General features: G+C 41.5%; 2 protein-coding genes across 4 annotated transcripts in view; one reads left to right on the top strand and one right to left on the bottom strand.

Moving 5' to 3' along the window:
- The window catches only part of eipr1 (EARP complex and GARP complex interacting protein 1), a 51356-nt gene extending 48776 nt beyond the window's left edge, over positions 1–2580 (bottom strand). The window contains exons 1-2 of the mRNA XM_020084965.2: positions 2383–2580; positions 2080–2163 (exon numbers count right to left, since the gene is read on the bottom strand). Coding sequence (XP_019940524.1) covers positions 2080–2163; positions 2383–2424 — 126 coding nt within the window. The 5' untranslated portion in view covers positions 2425–2580. The remainder of the gene's footprint in view (positions 1–2079; positions 2164–2382) is intronic.
- A 43-nt stretch (positions 2581–2623) lies between these two features.
- trappc12 (trafficking protein particle complex subunit 12) overlaps positions 2624–26157 on the top strand; it is a 30866-nt gene continuing 7332 nt past the window's right edge. The window contains exons 1-6 of one of the 3 annotated variants that reach the window (XM_020084963.2): positions 2624–2756; positions 3192–4536; positions 6968–7084; positions 19189–19302; positions 22500–22638; positions 25880–25992. In XM_020084963.2, coding sequence (XP_019940522.2) covers positions 3202–4536; positions 6968–7084; positions 19189–19302; positions 22500–22638; positions 25880–25992 — 1818 coding nt within the window. In that variant the 5' untranslated portion in view covers positions 2624–2756; positions 3192–3201. Of the gene's footprint in view, positions 2757–3065; positions 4537–6967; positions 7085–19188; positions 19303–22499; positions 22639–25879; positions 25993–26157 lie in introns of those variants that run through there. The other 2 variants (XM_020084964.2, XM_069535611.1) reach the window with 2 other exon arrangements.

Raw genomic sequence — 26157 nt, 5'->3', positions numbered from 1 at the left:
CATCTGCCCATGTGCCATATCACACAGAGCTCTTAGAAACTTAAACACATTTGCACAGATTTTTAAGTCAATGTTTTTCATAAAATTAAACAAAATTTGCAGTTTTACAGTTCGCATGTGTGGCTCATATAGAAATTTGGACAATCTACTTGACTGCTGTTGTTTTTGTTTTCATAAATTGCATGCTGGCTATTTCAGAGGTCTGTTAAGCAATCGATACAACCAACCCAGATTCCCAACTTTTGAAAATAAAAGCTCTGTAATTCAGCTTGATATAAAGCATTACAGCAACAAGACAAATGTTGTGCTTTTACTTTCTAAAAAAAATACTAACGAGGAAGTGACTCTATGTTGCTGCCATGATGGAGATCAGCACGAGTTCGCGTTTGTGGAAATGAAAATATTAAAATGATCTAGTGGACAGATATTATAAGCAGACTGCTGAGCTAGTTTATCCAGTGACATTGAACCAGATTCAAATTGGTCCACAGAGTAAAGGTGGGCTGTCCCACCCCCACTGACCCCAGCACGCTGGTCGCCTGTTTATTCAAATGTTATCAATATTGAACATTTTGCTTATCCAAATCCCACTAAATTTGACATTGCACTTCACTGGGACACTATCATCTGCACACACAAGATGAATGGTTCACAAGATATGTGTTCCACATACTGACGGACAGACAGACAGACAGACAGAAGTTTGTGGAATAAGTAGGTAGATTGCAACATGATCCGAATAAAAGCTTGTTTATTTGTCGTAGGTTAAATCTTTTTCACACTGTCTAAGGGATGGGAGGCAGTAGCTCAGTCCCTAGAGACTTGGCTTGGGAACCGGAGGGTGGCCTGTTCAAGTCCAGCATGAGCTTGAGGCACCGAACCCCCAATTGCTCCCCGGGCGCCTTCATGGCTGCCCACTGTTCCGTGTGGTCACCGTGTGTGCTGTGTATACCAGATGGGTTAAATGCAGAGGTCAAATTTCCCCATGTTGCATGTAGTGCTGTGTGTGCATGATTGTGGGACAATAAAAAGGAATCCTAATCTTTTTTATTAATTCTTTTGACTGGCTTTTTCAACTTGACATTGGACAAGAAGAAAATCTTGGCTTCATGTTGACATGCTCTCTTCAAAAAAATGAAAGAATCATCTTTGACTCTGATTTGAATTTTAAAACTGAGTGTGATGATAGAGGTTATTTGGTCATGCTTTTAACATTTAACAGATATTTTAAAAACCAAATCATGTCTGTTTGCCTGTAATCTGGACGAAGTTATTCATGACTTTGTCACATCCTTTCCCAGATGAAATTGCTCTTATTTCATTTTATACCACTGAATAAAAAAAAGAAATGTATCACCTGCAGTTGTTTAAAAATGCAGCTCTCCATTAAAAAAAATAATAACCCCCATTTTGGCCAATGTTTTGAACTTGGGACTTTATGATGCTGAAAACATTAGCTAAGAGCAAAATGCAAAACTGAAAGTTAAATGTGGAAGACTATGAAATGTAGCTCATTTTTGTCAAACTTAAGTATGTTTTATAAATCTTAACCTCTTATTTACACTTATATATATACAGTATATGTTCATAAGAAAAACTTCAACTGATAGCAATATTAACAATCAATCAATCAAATTCAATTTGTATAGCCCACAGTCACAGGTCACAAGTTGTCTGATAGGGCTTAAATCATCTGCCCTTAACCCACAATAAACAGGGACCACCATTTAAACTCTGCAGCCATGTTTGAATCTTCTGATCAGAGACTTTAAATCTTTAATCAGTGGTTTCATTCTGACCCTTCATGGACCAATCGACTGATGGATTCATCAAGAAAATAATTGATAATGAAAATAATCATCAGCTGCAGCTCTTGAACCCAGCAGTGCAATGCATCTCTCAAGAAGAAAACAATGCAGCAGGTAGCAGGATGGCTGCACAACACTTATTATCTAGAGACAAATATCAAACAGCTGCACAGGACAAACTACCACTGTGACATAAATGAGTAACAACAGTGGGTTCCCTGTTTGCAAACGTCCATCAGGCTTTATATTTAAAACTGAGTGTTTCTCTCACCTGGTTGTCAAACTTCAGAGACTGGGTACCCACGAGGAAACGGATGGCGTCAGTCTCAGCTGTCTGAGCAGTGAGAGCTCGTGCCTGCAAAGTAAATACACAAGTACATGACTGTACATTCACATGAACACCTGCTAATAAATACTACGATGAGGTCATATTTAGTTAAACATCCCTGTATGCAAACAGTATTGGTGTAACAGGGTGACACGGAGGAGAAAGGCTAAGAATGTCTCATGTGAGGGCTGTAATACAAAGTAATAGAGCTGAGCTAACGTTAGCTGTCAGTGTAGCATCATGTACCTGAAACTCGAGACCGTAGATGACAGGAGCGTCGTCCTCCATGTTGCCTCCGTTAGAAAAAGAAGCACCTCCTTATTCTTTTAAAAGCGTCGTCTCGCGGTGGGACATGAAATAAATATCAGGAGTAATTGTGCTGCGGGCAGAAAACACAACACAGCTCAGGAGCTGCACTTCCGCGATTCGAAAAGAGGAGAAAGCGGAACCGCGCGGGTAAAGTACGTAACGGCACTCATGCGACGTTGCTTATACGGTTAAATAGTGCGTAGAGGGCGTTAAGAATACCAAACATCGCGGCGGCGTGAAGCGTGTCAGCTGTGAGCCACCGTACATGTAGATTTCCCGGGGAGCCTCTCTAGCTGTCAGTCAGCTGTACGGTAAAATAACACCGTTGTTGTGTTGTATTGTTCATCTGTCATTGTGTGGGGCTGTGGTTAGCATAGCGACATGTTCCGCTGCTCTTAAAGCGTGGCTAGCTCTCAGTGACGCGTGTGTGACACATCTGCAACCAGCTGCTAAGTTAGGTTAGCTTAGCCACCGGCTAATGTAGCAGTAGCATGGTAGCTAATAACAATCAGACAATAATCGCAGGTTTGCGGATTAACTGCTCGTTCTGGATGAAGCCGAAAGCTTGAGTTGATCCGGGGTGAAGTGACTCTGCTTCTGAACCTGCAGCCCGGTGCTGACGAGAAGGGGTTGGAAAGATTTAGCATGGCAATGACAGGAAGTGACCAAGGCAGCGTTGTGAAGGATATTGAATAGTCACTGTTAAAATTCCATGTTGAGGTAAATTCCTGTGTTTGTATTGCCAGTGTCAGTAAGATGGATAGTGGCGACGCTCCTGCTCAGCGGCCAGTCACCTTGGACATCTCTGTGGAGGATGTAAATAACGACGCTCCAGTCCCCCCGGAGCCAGCGTCCAGTCAGACCCCCTCCAGAGACAACGTCCTGCCCCAGGAGGACAGCATCGACCTGGGTGGTGGGGAGTTTGCCACTCCCCAGGAGGACAGCATTGCCACACCGTCAGAGAGCCTGATGGAAAAGCTAAATGAGCAGATGATGGAAAGCGTCATGATTTCTGATTCGCCCAACAACAGTGAGGAGAATGATGTGGCTCCCATTGACTCTTTTCTGGACGTGGAGGAGGAGGAGGAGGAGGAGGAAAGGGAGAATGCAGTAGAGATCGCAGGAGACAAGGAGGAACTATGTGAAACTGGACTGAATATAACTAATGTTAAAGTTTTAGTGGAGGAACAGGAGGGAGGGGCTTCTGAGGAGGAAGAAGAAGAGGACACAAATTATCAGACAGACTCACAAGAGGATGCTGTGGCTTGTGTTTCACCTCAGGGTGACACACAGGGTCCACAGGGTGACCTTCAAAGTGAGGATCCAGCACCAGAGGAAGCCAGAGGGACGAGCCCAAAACACGAGCCTCTTCCAGTGTGCACCATATTCAGCCACGGCACCCAGCCCAAGTCTCTGGTGCCTGATGGCTTCCAACCCACCCTCATCAAGTCGCCCAGCTTTAGCATGGGGAGTGGTGGGGGAGGTGATGATGCTGTGACCCCCAGCAAGTTAACAGCCCCCCTTGTATGCCAGCCCAGCCCCAGCCTCAGTAAGTTCTTCACTGACAATGGACAGACCAATCCAGCTTCGGACTTCTTTGATTCATTTACTGCCCCCTCTGACTTCATCTCTGTTTCGAATCCCAATGCGGACATCCCTCCAGGCGCCAGCCCTGCACCCATAGCCCCGACACCTGAGCGCCAGCTTTCTTCCACCTCCTCATCAATCTCCTCCGCTGGAGGGCCCTTGGACTCTGGTACTCCCACCCTTAGTACAGTGTTTGGCCCTGTCCCTACAGAATCAACCACTAAGTCCCAACCTCCTACACCCCACATTGTCCCCGCTCCAACTGCCTCAGCCCCAGCCACTCAGCCAAAGCCCTTCAACCAGCTCCAAGCTGTATTCTCGGGCAATGATGACCCGTTTGCAACAGCGATGAGCCTGAGTGAGGTGGATAGGCGCCATGATGCCTGGCTGCCATCTGAAGAGACCAGGAAGGCGTTTATCTCTGTGGCCACTCAGCAGTACAGCCCAGCCTATGTGGAGACCAGTAAACTTACCATGCCAGGACTCAAGTTTGACAACCTGCAGGTAAGACAAGCACGTAGGCAATAAAATACTACAACTGATGTGTTTAGAAAGCCCTGAGAGAAAGTTTCCCCTTTACAGAGACACTCCACTAGCCAGACTCAACAAAAACAATACAACACACAATATGCCAGTCCTGTAGCCTCTGAAAGGGTTGCCTCATTGTGACTGTGGCAACTTTCATGCAGTTTGCAGAGATGTTTTAGGTTTTTACCCCACACTTGAAATGAACCAAATACAATTTGAAATCAACTTACATTGAATGCTGGAGTATTAATATATAATTAAATTATGTTTAACATTGTTAAACAAGCTTTTCAGTCTCAGGATGTTGGAGGGGGGAGGCGCCCCGTATTAACCAACTACCACTGCTTTGAAGTCCACTTTACTCATCAGGAGTCTTCAACTCAGCCTGTAAAAACAGTTGTGTAATTCTCATTAAAAATAAACTTCTGACCCCAGGTCATGGCAGTCCATATACTTAAATATGAACATATTTTAACTGTACAAATTCTCAATATTAATGTTTTTTAGAAATCATCAAATTAATTGAATTTATACAAAATTGTTTTCTTCATTGAAAAAAGACTGATACGCCAACCAATCATTTTATTTATTACAGTCCTGCAAGGGCCACAGACACCAATTATTTCTTTCTTTTTCGTTTAGGCAATAGGTTGACGTGTGAGGAATAAAGGGTAAGAGGTGTGACGTAAAGGGGAGAGGGGTGTGGGTAAAGAAAGAAGTGGTAAGGACAGGGGAAAAAGTGTTCAGGCCTTTGACTCATCTTCCTCTACTCTTGTCCTTGTCTCTTCTTCTTCTGCTCCTCAGGTTTAATCTTGTTCCCCTCTGGCTCATCTTTCTCCTTCACTCTGCCTCCCATATAAAAGCCCCAAGGGGTTGTTTTTAAAAACTTGAAAATCAATTAAGTACGAAAAAGTTATATGTGGATATATAGTATAGTATATAGACTCGCAAGAGACAGGTTTAAAAAAAAGAAGGGTGATCATTCCTATGCAGACATCAGAATTTTTTTTTACTCTGTAGACCCAACAAACTGCTTGCTACATTTCCCGTAATGCAACTTTCAGAAAAGCGCAGGTGGTCGAGACATCTCACACAAAAACACAAAACTCAGACCCTTGCATCGGTGTTGTGGCTTTTGCAGTTGTGTACAATGGATAGATAGATAAATAGATAGAGACTTTATTGAGCAACTGACTCCGACATTTGCGTTCTCACATACAGCTCCCAGATACTGATTATATTACTATTTATTAGTGAGAAGACAGTTACCTGTTGCACTTGGCACGCATGCACTTGGCCTTTCACTCTCCTTCCACGCTCCCTCCACGCTCCTCCTTATCATGTTAGTTTCTCATAAACATCCTTGGAGCCTGTAAGCAACATTTATCCGTAATAACAGCCCTGATGAAGCAACAATTGTACCTATTTATTTGGTTGATTCTTATGGTATGCGTCCACCTCCCAGCTCTGATTGTGTTCATTATCCCCCCAGAATGTGTTTGAATGTCTGCTTGAATAAATGAATAAGAATTGAAGCGATTTTCCGTCATCTTGCTGTTTTGGCCCACTAACTGTCTGTTTTCAACAAACAAATTAGATCCACTCTAAAGCTGGATTAAAGATGATACTCCAGTCTGTTTTGTTCCTTTCCTCTTAGGGGTTGTTACTGTTTTTACAATAAAACAACAATAGTGATAATAATATAATGTTAATAATAATAAAAATAAACTTTATTTATATTGCACTTTTCCTAGGAATGTTACATAGTAAATATAACCAGACAAGGCAATTTGAATAAAACAGTATAAATAAAATCCTCTGCCAAACAAAAGCTCTCTTTAAACGGGTTTTTGAAAGTAGTGATTTAAAAGAAGAGACTTATTGTGTCTGAGAGAGTAACAGGCAGAGCTCCATCCATGGATGTCAGTGGTCGAGAGGGCACACACCAGGTTAGTAAATCAGAGAGGCACTTAAAGGCTGAGGCCGTTTAAGGTCTTAAAAGTGAGCAATAAAAATTTAAAATCAATTTGAAATCTAACGGGGAGTGTAGATCCCGGGGGAAGTGAGGCAAGAGCCGGGGTGATGTGATCACGCCTCTGTCCCGGTAATGAATTGAGCAGGAGAGTTTAAAGTGTGATGCGTTACCCTCTAAATTCCTAGAAGCCTGAATGATATTATTTGATAGGCCGCCAAGATTAGAGGATCGAGTTTAGGGAACAAACTCAGGGACGACCAGATCACACTCCACTCCGCAGAGTAACTCAAAATAACATTTCATGATCCGATATTTTGATATCGCGCGTTAGTACACATGTAAACACCAGCATGGCAACACTCTCCAGGCTCTCCATGTATTCTGCTGTGTCATTTGGCATTATATTGAACTTGAGTGTGTTTTCTGATGCAGGGCGACGCTGTGAAAGACCTAATGCTTCGTTTCCTGGGGGAACAGGCAGCCATGAAGCGTCAAGTTCTCAACGCCAACTCCGTGGAGCAGTCGTTCACAGGCCTCAAACAGCTCATCGTAAGTCACTCACTGTACTTTTTTGTGCATGTGTCACCCGGAGATGTTCTGTTCTGAGGATCAGTGTTCAGTGTGAAATGAAGCCGGATATATAATAAAAAAAGAAAACAGTGTCTTTTTAATATCATAGTATTTTCATTCATTTAACTCATCTTTGCCAAGGAGGTTATGTTTTCACCTTTTGCTTGTTTTGTCGGATGTGGTATGGGTCAGGAATAAACTCTTTCTGTTTTGGTGCTGATCAGGGAGCAAATCCAGGATGTATTTGCAATACATGGCATTTTTCAACATATTCGGTGAATTCTCACAGATTAATTAATGGATCTTGATGGAAAACAAATCTGACATGTTTAGGTGACTGATATTTGAGTCTGTGAAAGTTGGTGCAGATCTAAATAAAAATCCAGAGCTATTGAATTGAAGTGCGCTTTCATAAGGAGACTGTTGGGCCTTGGCGGAGGGATGCACTCAATCATTCTGGTTCATTTGTTATTTTTGGATTTGTGAGGTTTGCATACAGTTGAAACAAACTAGCTAGTTTGGCAGTTTGTTCTTTTTCTTGGAATTAGCAGATCAAGCAACTCAGTAGAGGAGATTGTTTTGTTAAAAGCTTCTTAGCTTGTTCAGCCCAAATTGTATATTAAAGGTCCAGTGTGTAAGATCTAGGCGAAAGGGATCTATTGGCAGAAATGTAATGTAGAATAATCCTCATGAATTTTTCACCAGTTCGTTTCATTTAAATTGTATGAATTGTAGTTTTCTTTACCCCAGAAAAGGCCCTTTATATCTAAATACTTTATATTTACATTGAGGGGACCCTCTCTACGGAGGCCGCCATGTTTTTTACATTAGTCCAGACTGGACAAACTAAACACCTTTTGAGTTTTTATGACAACTGAAGCTTCCACAGGTTATTTTTCATGTTTGGAAGGAGAGGGTGAGGTGAGGGGTGTTCAGCTGCAACATGTAACTTCACCACTAGATATCACAAAATTCTACACACTGGACCTTTAATAGATGATTTCATAACAGAGACAATTTTGTGCAGTTACCTCAAAAACATTTAGATGAACAATACAAATTGGGCAAAAGTGTTAAATCACCACAACTTTAACAACGGTTCACATTTCCCACCAAACATTAATGTATCACACACATTCATATTTTATATCTTACTGTGCTTGAGCAGAGGCCATGAAAAAAAATGTTAAGACGTAATGATGAAAGTATGATGACAGTATGAGTAATGCTGACCATTTAATAAAAAAAAAATATATATATTTTAACCGGAAACTCCGATCAAGTACAACCTTTAGTCAATTAGAACAAAAGCTTTTAAACCCATTGTAAATACAGTAAGAGGTTACATTTGGACCGTTTTTAAGTCTTAATAACTCAGGTGCTTTAATGATTTTCTGGAGGTGAATGACAGAACCATATGTAGGTCACTACAGCTTAACATCCTGTGGTGTCTGCAGCTCGTCTGACCTTTCCAACAGTCAGTGACTTAACTCAAACTGCTGGGTGGTTCAGCTTTATAGCCGACTGAAAACGGTGAATCGTTCGTCTCTGTTCGACTTATATTTCTTCTCCTACCAAGCTCCATCCATCTCTCCAGCCCCCGTGCTTTCCCTCCATCATAATTTCTGACCCACAAACGACCCTGAGAGATGGTTGTTATTTAAAACATATGCACAGCAGCAGCAGCAGACAGCGTGATGGAGTGAGGGGTAGAGGAGAGGAGGAGGGGGGCTGGAGTGGAGAGGTGGAGATCCACTCGGCTCACAAGTTCTTTTCCCCTGCTGTGCCCATGTATTATGCATAGGATTGGTGTGCATATTTCAAGAGCCTTCTGGACTCTGTACACACACACACACACACACACACACACACACACACACACACACACACACACACACACACACACACACACACACACACACACACACGATGGTTCTTTAAGCTTGCATTCAACTGCACTGTATGGCGTTTGTGTGCGTGTGTGTAAGAGGATCACACTGTCTGCCAATTGGTGTGGGTGGTTCCCTGGAGGAAGAGGAGAGGAGAAAGACAGCCAAAAAGGTAACACAGGCCTACAGGAGAGATGTCATGGAATGACAAGCAAAAAAGAAATAGAAAGCAAATGTTGTGTGAGAGGAGGACTTCACCTGACCCTGGAGCATACACACAGGCACACTTTGGGCTGTGTGTGTTCCACACCACCATGTGTACGAAGTTCTATGTATTAGATTTAGGTTTCTTGATTATTTTAACTAGTTTAATTTGAACATCGGCAACTTATGAATCAAAAAAAAAAAAAAAAAAAGAATCGTCTGCCGAAGTCATTAAAAAAAAAACTTTAATCTCTGATATTTAGCGAGGAAACTTTTTAAATGTGAAGAATTTTAAACAGTGTTTGGAAGATGAGGATCATGGGTTATATCCACTGTTCAGTTGCGTTTCAGTTCAGTGAGTGGGACACTGCAGTCAGAGCTCCGAGTTTGTTTTTGCTCTACATGAAAACCACTTTATCACTTGGAAACAGAGCCCAACAGAATTACTCACCACACATGGTGACAGAGGACGCTGTTGCTGAGTAAAATTTACATAGTGTTGCTTTAAAATAGTGCAATTCAATTTAGTTTAGATTACAAGTTAGTTTAAGAGTTTTATCTAGTAAGTTATCCAGGGATTTAGTTTGGAATGACTGATAAAAAAAAAACAACCTACAACATCCCTCTTTTTCTCCTCCAGTTCCAGGTCTAATTTTTTCAGTGTGGTTTTGAATACCTTATGCTGAATGTCACACCCAGGTCCATTTTATTGTTACTTTTTTGCAGCAGAAAGATAACCTTGCTTCTGCTCTCCGACAAACAACATAATTTGAGGTACTGTTCCTAAATTACCTTCAAGGATCTTACATAAAAACTGCCCGTTGAAGAGAAATATCTTGACAGACAAAAAACAATCATTCACATTTTGGATTTTCTTTTATTTCAGTCAGGTTCATTTTTTGTAGTTTACCTGTTCTTCCTGTCACCTTTTCTCTTTCCTTTTCTCTAAGATCTTGTCTCATATCGCTCTTCTGTGCTGTTTCTTTGTGTGTGAAGGAAGTAAACACAGGGTCAGTTGGTAATCTTCTGCAAATGATACCAGCCTCTACTTGGATAGTATAGCAGTCTAAATTATATTGTATAGGGGTACCTCATTTTAAGATGCTTTTCAGCCCTTTACACAAGCTGAATTTAGAGGCAGATTATGTCTGAGGATGAAAGGTACCGTGCTACAATCAGTTCCCTTGTAAAACTCTCTTTTTACTTGTATCAGACTCTAGTGGATTCAGCTGCCTGCCTGGTTTGTTGATATAATCAAAGAATCATCTTGTTGAGGAAAGATTTTGTAGTAACGACAGGATCAGCAGCCGGTGATCAGTTTTCTTAGCATTGTAAAATATCTCTGCAGCTCCACAGTAGTTATTCAAAAAAAATTTATATTCTATACAACTTTGATAATTTACCTATAGTGGGTATGGTGGTGAATGAGTGACATAGTATTTGTTATTTGTGACTTTCAACATGTTTGGGACAACATTGTCCCACAAAAAAACAAATTGTGTTAGATGAGAAGACAAGCCTTAATTTTGAGCCCTGCAGGGTGTGTATGTGAGATGTCATTTCTGTGTGTGATTGTTTTCACATGTCAGGGTTATCATGTACATGTATGTGTTAACACTTGTAGAACATGTTTCTTGTTTTTCCACATTTGCATGTCAGCTCTGGTTATCTTTTGTACAACCTTTTTCTAGGATGACACCAGCAGTCACTTCATTCTGCTTTGTGTGTGTGTGTGTGTGTGTGTGTGTGTGTGTGTGTGTGTGTGTGTGTGTGTGTGTGTGTGTGTGTGTGTGTGTGTGTGTGTGTGTGTGTGTGTGTGTGTGTGTGTGTGTGTGTGTGTGTGTGTGTGTGTGTGTGTGTGTGTGTGTGTGTGTGTGTGTGTGTGTTGCGGAGCTCTGCTATGAGCTGGCAGAATGAGTCATGCTGCAGAGCCAGAGTGTGACTGCACCCACTGCCACCGCATACTCCCCTTGTTTATACGTATACAGAATCCCACATGTACACTAATGCAATGAATGACAATGTATACTGAATACAACTTGAAGAGGCTGAATTTCTTCCCCCTCTCTCTCACTCTCTCTCTCTCTCTCTCTCTTTTATCTCTTTGTATGTGTCCCTCATCTGGTAAATGTGGACACCTCTAGGGCTCTGGAGGAGAGCTGCCATTACACACAGAAACACACTCAGTGCTTCTCTCTGATGAATCTTCATGTAGAGTGAGAGTGCTACATAATGTAGCACTGTAACACACTGCTGAGAAGGATGTTAAGAAATAATCTCAATACATCTTTGGGAAAATAGTTGGACCAGCACACTGTGCTCTCTGCTTTCTTGTCATTCTCAGGTTCTGACTCATCGTATTTAAAGCAATTTAAGATTATTTTTGTTATGAATTATTCTGATATTATTATTTTCAGCCCACTGCACATTTAAGGAACTGGATCCAGAGAATGTTTACTATGTTTTCTTGATAAATGATTACTCGATATCATAATTGTTGTTGATAAGAATGTCTGTCGATCTTATCGATTGATGGATAGATAGTTTCAGAAGTAACAAATAATGGAGTTTATTGTATGCAGAAATGGGAGAAATTACTGCATTTGCAAAACTACTGTACTCATTTGCATTAATAACTGAAGAAAATGGCAGTGTTACCTTCTTGCATCCCTTAAGTACTTTCTAGAGACACATTGGAATAAACCTTTGGATGCACTGAAATTAAATGTTTGCATGCAGACATTTTGTCTTGATTTTCATCAGGTTTTCCACAAGGCTTTGATAATTTCATCAGTGTTGTCTTTGTCAGTTAGGTAAACACAATAAGGCCACATTTTTATCAACCGGTTTAGTTTGACTCAGAGGACTGATTTACAGCTGTTAGACTGTTAAATTATTCACTAACTGTCTCTAATTGAGTAATTATTCATCCTCATTGAAGGGATGATCTACATTTCTTAAAATTTCTTAGTAAGAGGTGCCATACACACAGAGGACACTGACGAGGACGTCAACTTGGAAAGACGACAAAATCCAAGAGCTTTTGGTGATAAGGCCTGAGGTTAATGTGCTGTAAACAAAACACTTTGCTTTCTGGTGTTAATTTGAATGAGTTGACCCGGACATTCTCCTGCTGCATTCTTCATGTGAAATTTACTGGAAGAATCATAGTTGTTTTTTTTTTTTCTTTTGAAGGTTTTCCAGTTGGCTGTCTCTGTTTTATTGTATTTGCGTTGCAGTGATTTTATATATTATAGTAGAAGGTTAGGACACTGTCTGATTGTCTGACTGCGTGTGGCACCACTGGACTGTGATGCTGTTCTGCTATCCTGTCCTAGATCATACTTTATTGATTACGGTGGTATCATAAACTATAAAGATTAAGTTGAACCAAAGCAGAATCTTTAAAACAAAACCACTTCTTTCAGAAAATGTTGTTTATTGAGTTTTGGATGTTCTATGAACCGAGTTTATTTAGATATATCGGCCTTCCATCTCCCTCTGTCTTTGTCTTCCATATGACCTCTGTCTCCTCTCCTGCCCTCGATGTGGTGTGGTCAGCAGTGGTCTAATCTCTGGCTCAGCACCACCCTGGGCTGGCCTCATCTGTCTCTCTCATTAGCAATCACCCACCCCCCCAATCCTCTGTGTCTCCTCCTACCCGTCCTTGCCTCCTTCTCCTTCATCTCTGTCTTCCACTCTCTCTCTGTTCCCTCTGTACTTCCCACCGGAGACTCTGTCTTTCCTCCCACAGCATGATGCTGTCTGGGCCTGAGGCCAGCATATATGTGTGTGTCTTGGTGTGTGTGTGTGTGTGTGGAGAGACGTGAGAGAGAGAGAGAGACCCACCTTGGCTGGGTCAGACAGACACACCCCCATAATCACTGCAACAACCAAGCTGCTGCATTGCACTTTGATATCATTGCTGTAACCTTTACTCGTCATTATCATAACCTTTTTTACATAGCTGTCATTTCTTCCACCAGTTACACTTGCAGGCTGAGCTGTGGGTAATGCACCATCAGCGTTTGTAGTGCTGAAGGGCATGTTTAAACCTTAGTGGTGCTTGTTCTTACCCGGCTCTGTTTACGTTGGCTGCAACTATTATATCAGACCGATTTTATTGTGTGGATGAAGTTTAGCTTGTTAGTTTGTCTTTCCTATCATATGTATTTGCACATTTGTTACTCAACTGTTGCAAGTTCTAGTTATCAAGAATGTGCCTGAGGGTTTTCCATTCCATTTTGTTTAAAGGGCATACGCATATTAATAATATGGCACTTATGGGCCTGACAAACAATATGCCACTTGTCTGGCACTCAACACTAACATAGGACAGTTTTTATTAACATTTCATGGCATTCCATCCAATACTTGCCAGGGTATTTAGTTAAAAAACATAAATGAAAACTTTCTGGTCACACTAAAGGGAAAGGTCAGAGGATCACAAAAGTTAGCGGACTTAATCATTTAAACACCATGAATGTCTAAAGATTTCATTGCAATCATTCCAATCGTTGCTGAAGAATTTCATGCTGGACCAAAGTGTTCCAACCTACTGATATAGAGAGACAGTTGATGATGCAAGCAGACGAGTGGGGATGCTGTCCCCTTTTCACCAAAATGTTCCTGTAGATAACCTGTTAAATGTATCATATCGTTTCAACCAACCCTCATGAGAGAGAGCGACCAATCCTCCTGGTAAATATTAACAAATCACCTACTGGGTATCGATATATAAAGCAGAAAATAGTTAAGTTATACAAACTCTGCTCCTGAGTCAGGTATTGAGCAAAACTTGGATTATTTGGCAGATTTTTATTTTTTTTGTCATCATACAACCTCCTGACTTCAATCAAAGTGCATCTGAAATGGTCATAACATTTTTATACCTCCTTCCCCCACACCTCTCTGATGTTGGAGTTGAGTACTGGAACCAAACATTTAGTTTTACTGCCAAAAGGTGGTGATAAGTTATGCATGCTCTGAAATTTCCTCTCAATCTTTTTTTAATACAATTCTGTCACTTTTTTATTTTTACAAAATAATTGCCTGTGACTCCATTTCCATCCTTTCCATATCACCTCATGGACAAGTATTGACACTTCTCCATTCAGATGTGTTCGGACAACTCATCTTCACCTTCTAAATGTTGCTGGCCGATCAGCGTCTTTCCAAAATCTGTCAGCATCTTCAGCTCTTGTAGTCCTGGGAAAACTTACTGTGTGTGTAAGTGAGTCGTTGAATGTGATTCAGGCCTGAAACAGAACTTATCTCGAATGCTGTCTTAAGCTGTCATCTCCGAGGAAACAGGAAATGGGACATGCTGTTATTGTTGACAACCAAACCATCAAAAGCTATCCAGTTGCCCACTAGTCAATCAGTGGTTGATATTACCCAGTGGAGCATCACTTAGAACTTGGAAGCTGAGTTGAACCATCTTAGGGAGTGTTATGTGGAGTTCTCTTATAAGCCAAGAGCTACAATGGTGTTTTCACATAATATATTATGCTGGTTTGTATCTCAACGTCTCTGAGTGATACTGTTTGAAGAGTCCAGCGATTGCCTGTGGGAGAGGAAATGGCTGCTCTGCTAAGTTCATATCAGTACAGTAGCCAAGCAGATAGTCCTAAAGCTTGAGGGCGACATTCTGTCCTGGTTGTAGACGAACTGTAAGGCATCAAAGTAAAGTTTGTCACCCACTGGTATGCACTTTTTGCATATTACTAATATTTTTCCCACATCCTCTTTGTAATTCAAAATGCCAGGTCTTAATTGAAGACGCACTGGAGATCCCTGTATTAACTAAAGCTGGTGTGTGTGCTAGCCTTTTTATGTCTGATTCGCCTGGAGGCTTCGGGTCTTGAGAGAGAACAAGTGGGCGTTCGTTTGTTCATCAAGCTTTGTTGTGCAGGTTTTTCCTTTTTCAAACTCACCAAAGGATAGGTGCACTGAACTTGCGATCTTCCACACAATTAAAAAGCCTCACCCCTTTTAAAAGTATGACAAGACTAATTATGTATGTGTTTGTGTGTGTGAGAGAGATAATGGATTTTGTTTTATGAACACTTTTCATGCACACATTTGTGTGGGTGGGTGTGAGTGTGTAGGAGTGTGTGTGGAGCATTGTAATACTATTGAAGTAAAGCTTCTTAATAACAGTCAATGAAATTCTGTTTTTTAGTGATGAACGTACTTCAGGCTGTCTTTACATTTCATCTGTTTATGGGTGAATATTCCTGATGAGTGAATTCATTAGAGTTCTTATAGCTTAAAGGGATAGTTCACCGAAAAATGAAAATTCCCTCATTATCTACTCATCACTATGCTGATGGAAGAGTGGGTTAAGTTTCAGTCCAAAAAACACTTTCGGAGTTTCAGAGGTAAACAGGTTGCAGTCAAATCCAATACAATTGAAGTAAATGGTGACCACTTCTTGAAATGTAAAAAAACATAAAATGCCTCCATACTGCTCTTGTGTCTGCTCTTGTGCCTGTAAGCCCGGGCATTCAAATACGACTCGAAAAGAGGTCATTTACACCATGTTTTTAGCCTGTGACCCACTCCCGGACGTGCCTCCACAGGAGGATATCAGAGGACATTTTGTCTAAAAACGTGTAAATGACCTCTTTTCAAGTCAAATTTGAATACCGGAGCTTATAGACACTCCATCTGCATAGTGGTGAGTAGATAATGAGTGAATTTTTATTTTGTCAGTGAGGTCATATCAGTTTATCCCGTTTTCTTTTGCTCCTTCCTTTTGTCTGATGTCAAGAAAAAAAGTTCAGTCTACTACCAACCAACTACAAATAAATGAAAATGGCCCTTCCCCACTGCCTCGCTATAGACATGCCTACACAATCCCAACACACACTTCTCTCACTAAGCCTCCGTACTCAATTCCTCATTTAATTTCACTGGCAATAAATCATCACAGTAATTCCCCCTCATTTGATTTGGGGAGATCTGATTATGCCTTATTGCAGAGTCACTTAGCTGAGCTAAATTATTAATCGGCCTATTGTTTTTTTATTTTTTGTTCTCCTACCACTTGCCTTCTGTGTTAATTGAAATCATTCAAACCTGGGAAAAGCACTTTGCAAATTCTTAAACGTGGATTAAGTTCTATCTATTGGATGGATTGGCATGAAATGTTATTGTTTGTTTTAAAAAATTTGTGATCCTCTGATTTATACCTTGGACCAGCAGCATGTCAGAGTTTTTACTTAGACAATGAAATAACTCTACAGAGATGGATTGGCACCTACTGGTCAGGGATGATCTGGGACAATCTGTTTATCAACCAAATACTATATATTGAAGTCACACAATGATTTTAAAAAGCCTCTCTGCAGTTTCCTGGAAATTACTAATAAACGGAGAGGTTGAAAAAGTACAAACATAGCCACGAAACTAACAAGTCACAAACCCTGATAAAAGAGAGAGTCTCCTGACAAAAGAAAATGTTAAAACTGCAGCTTTGTCTCGAGCCACCTCACCTGTTGAGCCAATCATTAAAGCACAAGGCAACGTTTGGTTTGAAGCAGAGAACCTAACTGGTTGGCCCTTCATGGTTTCACCCTGGCTGTGTGGCTCAGGCAGGCTCCACTGGACCTGTGGAAAAATGTGATTAGAAATGAAAAAGACAAACAATATGAATTTCAGTCAGTTTAATGTTTGCTGACAGCTGGAGATCTAAAACATCCATAACGATAGATGCATCTTGAGCACCGTCCAGTCGTTGATTGTTCTTTCTCCTTTTCATCATTTGAGATGACACTTGAGACATCCTTCATTATTACATTCAAGGGCACTTGAAGACACTATCTTTAATTGAGACTTACCCCTGAACTTCGGGTCATAGAATATCACCGCTGGAACCACTTAGACCATCTGCTGTCTATTCATTTTATAGATCATGTATTACACTAGACTTCTCGTTTGGACTGATTTGATTCAAGACCTGGTGTGAGATAATATCTCCATACAGTCATGCATAGCAGCACTGCTGCATTGTTACATAAAGGCTGAGCTGAAAGTTCACTTCTCCAGCCTTGTCGTTTTTTTTTACTTCGGCTCCTCGTGGTGCCTCTCTGCATCTCCCTTGGCCCTCAGCTCTCTTCCCCTCATCTCCTTCTCTCTGCTCTGCTACCCACTGCTCCTTTTTTCTCCATCCAACTCTTTTGGCCCAGAGCTCCTCCTTTTTTGTTCTTCCTTCCACTATGGCCAACTTTGACTTCTCTGCTCCTTCACTACATGTGGGCTAGATTTTTTTTTTTTCATCCATATGCTGCTTATCCTCTGTTGAGTCTCCTTATGTCTGTCTGTCTGTCTGTCTGTCTGTCTATGTGTGTGTGTGTGTGTGTCTGTGTGTAGCTACTGTACTTCATGGCTGTTCTCATTTCCTTCCTGTATCCTAGTCTCGCATAGACACTTAGAAACACACACTTGCACACCTGTCTTCCTGTGCCCTGTGGCAGTGCAGCGGTCTACTGTAGAGTACTGTAGGATATGTGTGTGTGAGTGACTGCAGCTGCTTTTGGCCATCCAGGCTGCCTCCTCGTTTTCAGCTTCATTTCCCCCCTTAATGAAGATTCAGAGGCAGCGCAGCTACTGGCACCGGGCAGGGGAGGAGAAGAGGGGGGAGAGTAGCAAGCAGCAATAGAGGAGGAAGCAATGACAGCGGTAAGAGAGGAGAGGCAGAACAGAGAGATGGAAGGAAAGAGGAGTGGAAGCATCGTGATGGAGGGAGAGGAAAGGATGGGAGAACCATGAGGAGGAGAGAAAAGCGAAGGGAAGGAGAGAGGATGAGAGGATAACAACAACATAGAGAGAGATGAATTTTGTGTTACGACTATGCAAAGTATCCCTCTCTCTCCCTCCTCCTCCTCTCTCTCCTAATTACCTCCCTGGCTGTGATGAATGGCACTGCACTTCAGACCCAATCGGCAAACCGACCTTGTCATGTGTGTTGATGGGGTGGGGTGACTCGACACCCCTCTCCCACCTCTGCCCCCCACTTACCTATTGTACCACCCCCTGTGGAAGCAGATGCTGCTAATATCTGTGTGTGTGTGTGTGTGTGGAGGGAGAGGGAGGGAGGGAGGGAGGGAGGTGTTCTGTTACAGGCTACCTTTGGGGACACATTTTAAGCTAAAGACCAGTCAATTGGGGACCACTTGTGCAATTTCAGACAAAAGCTGTGAAACCAATTGTGAAAAGACTGATTTCGTTAGTCCATTAATTGTAAAGGTTGGGGTTAGAGAAAGAGAGGTGATGGTTAGGGTCATGGTCGGGTTGTTGTGAAATCTACCTTGAGGACTCCCCTCACCAAGGATAAGTCTCAAAGAAATGAATGAAATGTTAAGAGATCTGTAGCAGTGTCTGGAATGTGCCCAGAATAGACCCATGACAGTGTGTGTGATTTGATTACACTTTGCAGACTTGGTATTAAAGCTTCAGTAAACAACATTGACCACCACATATTGATCGTCTTTTTTATGATTTCAAATGAGTAAAATCTTATTTCATTGTAGAGCTGTGTCCATCCTTGCCCTGCTGTCTTTCTCCTACAAACACCTTGACAATTGTCCAGTCTGTCATAGTCACACTGTCTTAAAACATCATGGCATCGATAAATATTCTTTGGCTACATGTGAGAAATATCTCTAACGATTCTTGAACACATTGGAACCAAGCAGTGCTTTGATTAATTCTATTTTTTTCACTCGTGATTGAAAACCCATGAAAATAAGATCCCGGTTTTAAAAGAAAATCTAATTTCTCCATCGTTGATGAGAAACACAGCAAGCGGTTTGAGAAGTGCACTCGAAACAAGGTCCTTGATACTAAATATACATATACTACTGTGTTTGTAAACATGACAACTGAAAAAACATTGGTATATTTTAGACATATATCTTCTTCCATGTTTCCATCAGTCAGTCGTGGTGTGTGTTTCAGATTTATTGTTTCTCTTCTCCCCTGCAGACTAGTAAGAACTGGCGGGCTGCGGTAGATCTGACAGGCCGGCTGCTGACAGCTCATGGTCAGGGATACGGGAAGGCCGGCCAGCCAACCTCCCACACCACCGACTCACTGCAGGTGAGATGACAGTTACTTTCTCTTCATCCTTCCGTTGTTCTGTGTTTCCAGCAGTCTACTTGTTGTTGGCCCTGCCTGAACTTTCACATTTCACATCTTTGGTGATCCGATCACGAATAGACAGCTTTCAGAACAGATGTGAATACACCCAAGACACTTTGAGATCCAATCACTTAAACCACATTTGAAGGTGGACACATCTCTTTTTTTGTAATGAGTACTTGAATATGTTGGGCCATGATGAAAGATCATCTACTAAACTGATGTCCCCTGGCGTTACAACTACATAATTGTGCAAAATAGTTTTTGGTTAGTTTACTTGTGGAAGTCCACCGCAATATCAATATTGACAAGAACATATTGATAATGAAATGTTTTACATATAAAATTTGTAAAATTTCATCGTAGGGTTCCATTTTTTCTTTCTCTCTCTTTCTCCCTCTCTTTCCCATGTACACACACTAAAAAATCAGTGCTTAACATTCGGGTTTGTCTGCTTCTCTGGGGCAAGTGGTGGCCATAGAGGTCTTTTGTTAGGTCAATGATAAATGCCTTTATTTTCCTTTATTTCTATGACAAACTTGTTTCACCACACTGCCAGTAGGTCCATCTAATTTCTGTAAGCTATTTTATCATTATTGCTGATAAGGGCCACCACTGTTGTGTCGTTAGAAACCTTAATGATGCACTTGTTGCTGGATGGAGCAGTGCAGTCATACTTCAGGCGCTGAGTGTTCAGAGTGGGCTTAGTACACAGCTCTGGGGAGGGCTGATGCTCAGTGTGGGCACGATAGAGGTGTAGCTGCCAATTTGATTTTTCTGTGGTCCACTAGTGAGGAAGTCCTGGACCTAGTTTCATGAGGAGGTGTTGAGGCCCAATTGGCTGAACTTCATCAAATGTTATAGGGACAGGGCTGGTTGGAGGGGAGATATTTGCTCATCCTCAGTGGAGTAGTTGGAGTGGTAAGCGAACTGGAGGAGGTCAAGTGAGATTGAGAGACTGCAGTGCCAGCCTCTTGAAGCACTTCATATGTGAGTGCCACAAGGTGGGAAACATTCAGGCAATACACGGAAGACTTCTTAGGGACTGGGATGATGGAGGTGGCTGACATGAAGCATGGGGGGGGTGACTGTTTGTTGAAGATGTCTGTGAGGACATTCGCCAGCTGTCTAGCCAGGTCATGATGGAATGAACCAGGATTCTGTTTGGTTCCGCTGCTTTGTGAGGGTTGAGCCTGGAAAGTGTACTCCAAACATTGTCTCTAGTCACATGCAGAACCTGGTCAACATCCCCTGCACATTGATCAACCTGTAAAATCCTGCAAGTTATTTATCACTGTACATCTCAACAAGAGGTATCAATATCCAAAGTCTGTGGTAGGGCTTTATAGTCAGTCATGGCTTGGATGTTGAAAATTGTCCTGTGTTGTCAGTAAAGTCGTAGTTGATTATCTCATTTCTTTCCTGATACCATGTGGCAGTTTATTTCCTGCTGCTCTGTGGGCTGCTTTCTCCCCAGATCTGAAAGAATCATCTTTGATCGGACCTCAGCTGTCAGCCATGGCTTCTGATATGCCCTTAAGGTGATGGTGTTAGTGACTGTGACATCATCAATACACATATTGATGTAGACTGTCAGAGTTTCTGTGTATGCCTCTAGATCGATACAGTCCCCACAGGAAGTTGCCTCTTTGAACTGATCTGAATCAAAGAGGCAGCATTCCAATCAGTGCTTTCTATGCTGTCCAGCAGGGCTGACATAATGCCCCCTGGCCAGACCATAATAATTATTTGGGGGATCTGAATGGCAAACGTTTGGGACGTATGGGGACACTTTCTATACATTCTCAATCCCCAAAGCTTCCAACTATGACCTGCTACCTTTCTACCTGTTAGACACAGCCAGTAACTGTTGGATGCAGATGGTCTAGACCAGAAGCATATCTGTCTGCTAGAGATCATGTCAACAAAATCAGTCCGGACCTGCTCCTGCTGTCCCTTTGCATTGGGGAGATCACTGTAGCTTGAGAGTCTAGCAGGACATCAAGGTTGTAGAGTGCAGGTGGCGGTGACTTGCATATGTTTTGTGGTCAAATCCATCACTGATCTCCTGAAAGAAATGAGAGTTTGAGTGTGGACCCAATGGCAAACCACCAGGTCTTTGTAAGAGACGATCAAGTATAACAGCAACTGGATTTGACTGACCAGATCTGGGCTCAAAGGAGGTTTATAGGAAGCACAATGAATGAACCACCAGTGAAGGAGAGTTATCATTTTTGTGACAACAATGAAGTGATTACCCCGGGAAGAATTGAAACTGTTAGAACACAAAGGCTAATGGGACCTAAATAACCTTACACCACTATATAATTAATCAAACGAGTGCTGATAATGAACTTCTCTTTGTCTGAAACAGCTGCCCCTTCAAGTGAAATCGTATACTTTTATATGTTCTATCAGTGTTGCTGTAAGAACATTTAATTCTTGTTAATGGTGTTTTATCCAGAAGGTGGATCGCTGAATAAGCCATCCCTGCCTGAGACTGCCGATCAGTCCACCATGTTGGCTCTTGTTATATATTACAGTTTGTTTTTTTTACATCTTTTTTACTGCATTAAATATGTGGTCCGCATCACTCTGTACTTGTCCAAACTTTAGAAATAATACCAACAAAAGCATCACTTAATCTCAATAAGCTTCACAGTGAAAGTATTCCTTTAGGTATTTATGTTTACCTTTTAGAAACCACTGTAAACCTGAGGGACATTATGTAGTAATTGACTAGTCGCTCATCTTTTCATTCATTTCCACAGTGAAACAAAAGCCGTTTCTTTCTGTTTCTCATTGTTATTCTCCACATTTTATAGATGAGAAAATGAATATTTTACATCATAGATAAAAAAATTATATTACATTATTTCAAAGTCCTTGTACTTTATCACATTATTGCATTATGTAATGGTTTTCTTTTGACCAAGTTGAGTGAATAATGTTTTTAGTTTTAGAGCAAATGTCGTAATTTGAAAATTACTATCTTATTTTTGACAAAATTACAAATAGCATACAAGCAGAGGGCAGTACAACTGTGACCACACAGGATGAAAGTATTTCATTTTTTATTTTTCTTCTCGTTACACATGAATTAAGTTTTCTACATTTTACCAAGAAAGAGAGTTGTGCTTCTGTGTGTGTTGCAGCTCTGGTTTGTGCGGCTGGCTCTTCTCACCAAGCTGAGCCTCTTCCAAAATGCTGAGCTGGAGTTTGAACCCTTTGGCAACCTGGATCATCCAGATCTCTACTACGAGTACTATCCTGCTGTTTACCCTGGGAGGAGAGGTATATATGCACATAAACACAAATACACACACATACACCACTTGCACAAAACCCCATGTTTTTGCTTATTATGATTGACCCTTATGTAGGAGGAGCACCTTTTTATATTGATTACACAGAAACTCTCATATAGGGATTTGCGTTGTAAAAATCACACATGGTTTTCATGTTGCTCTCTGCAAAATCTGCTCTGTGAATTCTCATGGAGACCCAACTGAGGGTTGAATTGTGCTGTTCGTGATTGTACTGAAAAGCTGCTCTGGAACTCTTCATCTGTGAATTTGGAATGTGTTATTTGCCTGGTCTCGAAAAGGATTTTGCATCTTACCCACATTTTTTTTAAAGATACACAAGCATACCACCGCTATCCTATTAAATATTCAAAGGAAAGTTTCTGCCAGTAGCTTGATATAAGACTGTATCGTCAAGAAGCTCCAACAACTCCACTTGTCTCCAGCAGTTCCTTGGTTTTGTTTTTCTTCTTTTTAGACTGCATGAATTGCTCTCTAATGTATTCCCATTACTTTGGATCTGCTTCGCCCCTTGGGCTACTACAGTGAAGACAGAGGCAGAAACTCAGCTGCAAACACACACACACACACACACACACACACACACACACACACACACACACACACACACACACACACACACACACACACACACACACTGCTACACCACACTGCACAGCCTTCTAAAGAGAGCACCAATTGACTTTCCATTGCTCAGTATTAAATGCTTTGTGCCCTGCTAGGTGCTCGCAGACAAACTGGCACAAGTTGTGTGGCCTGGTGTTAGAAGTTGAAACATTTCTCTGGCCCAAGTCTTGATTCCCATAAGAGGCATTTGTTTGTGTGTCGCTCTATCTGGAATCAAGATCAACTGATCGTTTTTTGAAAGAATCGTTTTTGGTTATTTATTTGTCTGCCAAATGAAAAGTTCACTCTGATTTAGATAAAAAGACACATTTACCACATGCCTATGAAGTATTATTCATTCATGCTGTGTTTTTTTTTTTTAGCTCTATCTTTATTTTCAGGTCAGATTCCTTTCATATTTAGATCAATGAAAAAGTCACGCATGAGTTTCCTTGTAGGTGAAATAAAATGTGCTCACAGTCAAAATTGAACATTCCCAGCTTCTTTGAGAAAGGGATTGTGTCTTTATTCAACAGCTAGTTGAAATAACCCCTGCGCTCTCTGTACTCTAACAAATCAGAGTCAAGTGGTTTAATGTCAAACAAAAAGATGCACATGCAAGGCCGGGGAAATTCATAGACTCAAAATTCAAGAACATTCAAATTGAATCTAAAGGTCCCCTGTGCAGTTTTACATTTAATGTTTCTCACCAAAGTAATCGATAGCTTTGTCTCAATTCAGTGGCCCCATCCTGTAGAGGTCTATGCAGCCGACGTAACATTATCGTCTAGCTCTTTGCCACCATTACCTATTTGAAAAACAGTTTGTCACTGACTTGCCACCAACTGTATTGCATCTAAAATAAGTGGCACTGAAAGCTTAGTGATGTCCAGCCAGGGTGAGTTCATACCCCCCCCCCCCCCGATGAATCCAATTCAGTCAAGAAATATATTATTACCCACCATCCAATCAAAATTTTAATTATTGTTTTTAATTTGTATTAATTGTATGTATTGGTTTATTTGTTCAGTACATTTCTATCATTCGTTTACACTTATTTCATGTTGCGGTCTCAATCAAAGGTGTGGAACCTTTTTCCCATCAATGGCCATTTCAGTTTTTATAACATCCCTGGAGGACCATAGACCTTATATACTTCTCAATACACACAGTATATCACTCTAACTTTTTAATGCAATGGCTGGAACTGCTTCTCTTTGGGGAGGTTGGTTTCCCAGGTTTTGGTCAGTTAAGTCTTTGAAAGAGTCCATTTTGCAAACAACAGCTCACAGCAATAGACTGTCCCAGAGCACGTCACCTCAGAACGACAAAATCCTCAGGACGTACAAAGAGTTTATAGAACTTGAGTAGTTCAACTTTGTAGATCAGTGATTTCATGTCACAGTTTGTCTAACTTTCACATTAACAACCATATTTTACTTGTCGTGTGCTGAAACCTCTCGCCGAATTAATGAATCTCATCACGATATTCAGATGTATCAGCCTTTTGTTCTTGCAGAGAATCCAAGAAAATGCAATTAAAATTTTTCATTGTCCATTGCCAGCAATTTGGACGATGTGTGTCAAAGTTCGCCAAAGTAAATCCAGTAATTCTCTGTTACTCCAAAATTTCACAATAACGCTGATGTGACCGGGCCCTGCAGTTCCAGTGAATCACATCACCCATATGCTTCAGTACATAAATGTGCAATATGCGTTAAAAGAGACAAGATATAAAATAAATAATCACCCGTCCATCACACCAATGCTAAGTGACCCATGTACTGGTTAAAAACTCACATGGTATTTTGTTAATTTGTGTACAAGGTTGTGGTTTCATGGGTTTTTTTTTCTTTCTTTGTTACCAAGTCGCACAAACATTTAATTTTCATAGATATTTTAAAGTAGGAAATTGAATCTGATGAAACTTGCTAATATAGAAAAGGGAACGAATAAAAGGGCTGTCCCGTCAGTATGAAGATAAAACAGTGCAACAGAGAGCAGTCGTACAGACAACAGGTTAATGGGGAAAAAGAGTGTGTATTCTATTCTGATGATGAGGAAAGATAGAAAGCACAAGCAGATAGACGGCTTAGATAGAAATAGAGATACATAGACTGTATCAGGCAGTATCAAAGAGACCCTGATCAAAGCCTGGGGACTCACCTGAATATAGGCTCTTCCTCAGGTTGGAGCGTGTGTGTGTGTGCGTGCGTGCAAGTGAGGCAGTGTGAATGATGTAGAGGCAGCTAGAGACAGAGGGACGAGGCAGAGAGATGAGTGATGGAGCTGTGCAGCACACCCAGAGAGAGAGAGATGAGAGGGTTTAATAAGCAGCCATACGTAGCTCAATGCCATCTGTAGGTTCCTGCCTCCAGGGCTGTGTGCAGTCTGTGTGTGGGTGGATGGGTTTATATTCTCATCTCGTGCTCTGTGTCTTTCTGGCTCTCTCCCTTGCCTTCCCTCCCTTTTCCCTCTCTCTTCCTCCTGCTATGTCCTCATCCCACCCTGTTTCTTATTTCCCCCTTTTCCCCTCACACATTTTCGTCCCTCTGTCTCCTGTTTTCTTCTTGTCCTCCCTCCCCCCCCTCCCCCCCATGCAGGCTCCATGCTGCCATTCTCCATGCGGCTGTTGCACGCTGAGCTTCCCCAGTACCTGGCCAAGCCCCAGGAGGCTCTGGACCGCCTGCACACTCTCAAAACCGTCTGCCATGCCGTTAGTATCCACACATACACCAACACAGCCTCTGGATGAACATAAAGATATGTATACTCTGTAGTGCTCGCACAATAAAACTACACACCCACAGAAAAGCACATTAGCCACCCTAATCCTTAAGCCCACCTGTATAAACAGCCAAATATGGTTGGATTTTATTGA

This window comes from Paralichthys olivaceus, chromosome 12, assembly GCF_024713975.1.
Source record: "Paralichthys olivaceus isolate ysfri-2021 chromosome 12, ASM2471397v2, whole genome shotgun sequence".
Taxonomy (NCBI): Eukaryota; Metazoa; Chordata; class Actinopteri; order Pleuronectiformes; family Paralichthyidae; genus Paralichthys; species Paralichthys olivaceus.
The sequence above is the reverse complement of the archived record's forward strand: the minus strand, read 5'-3'. Positions and strand labels throughout refer to the sequence as shown.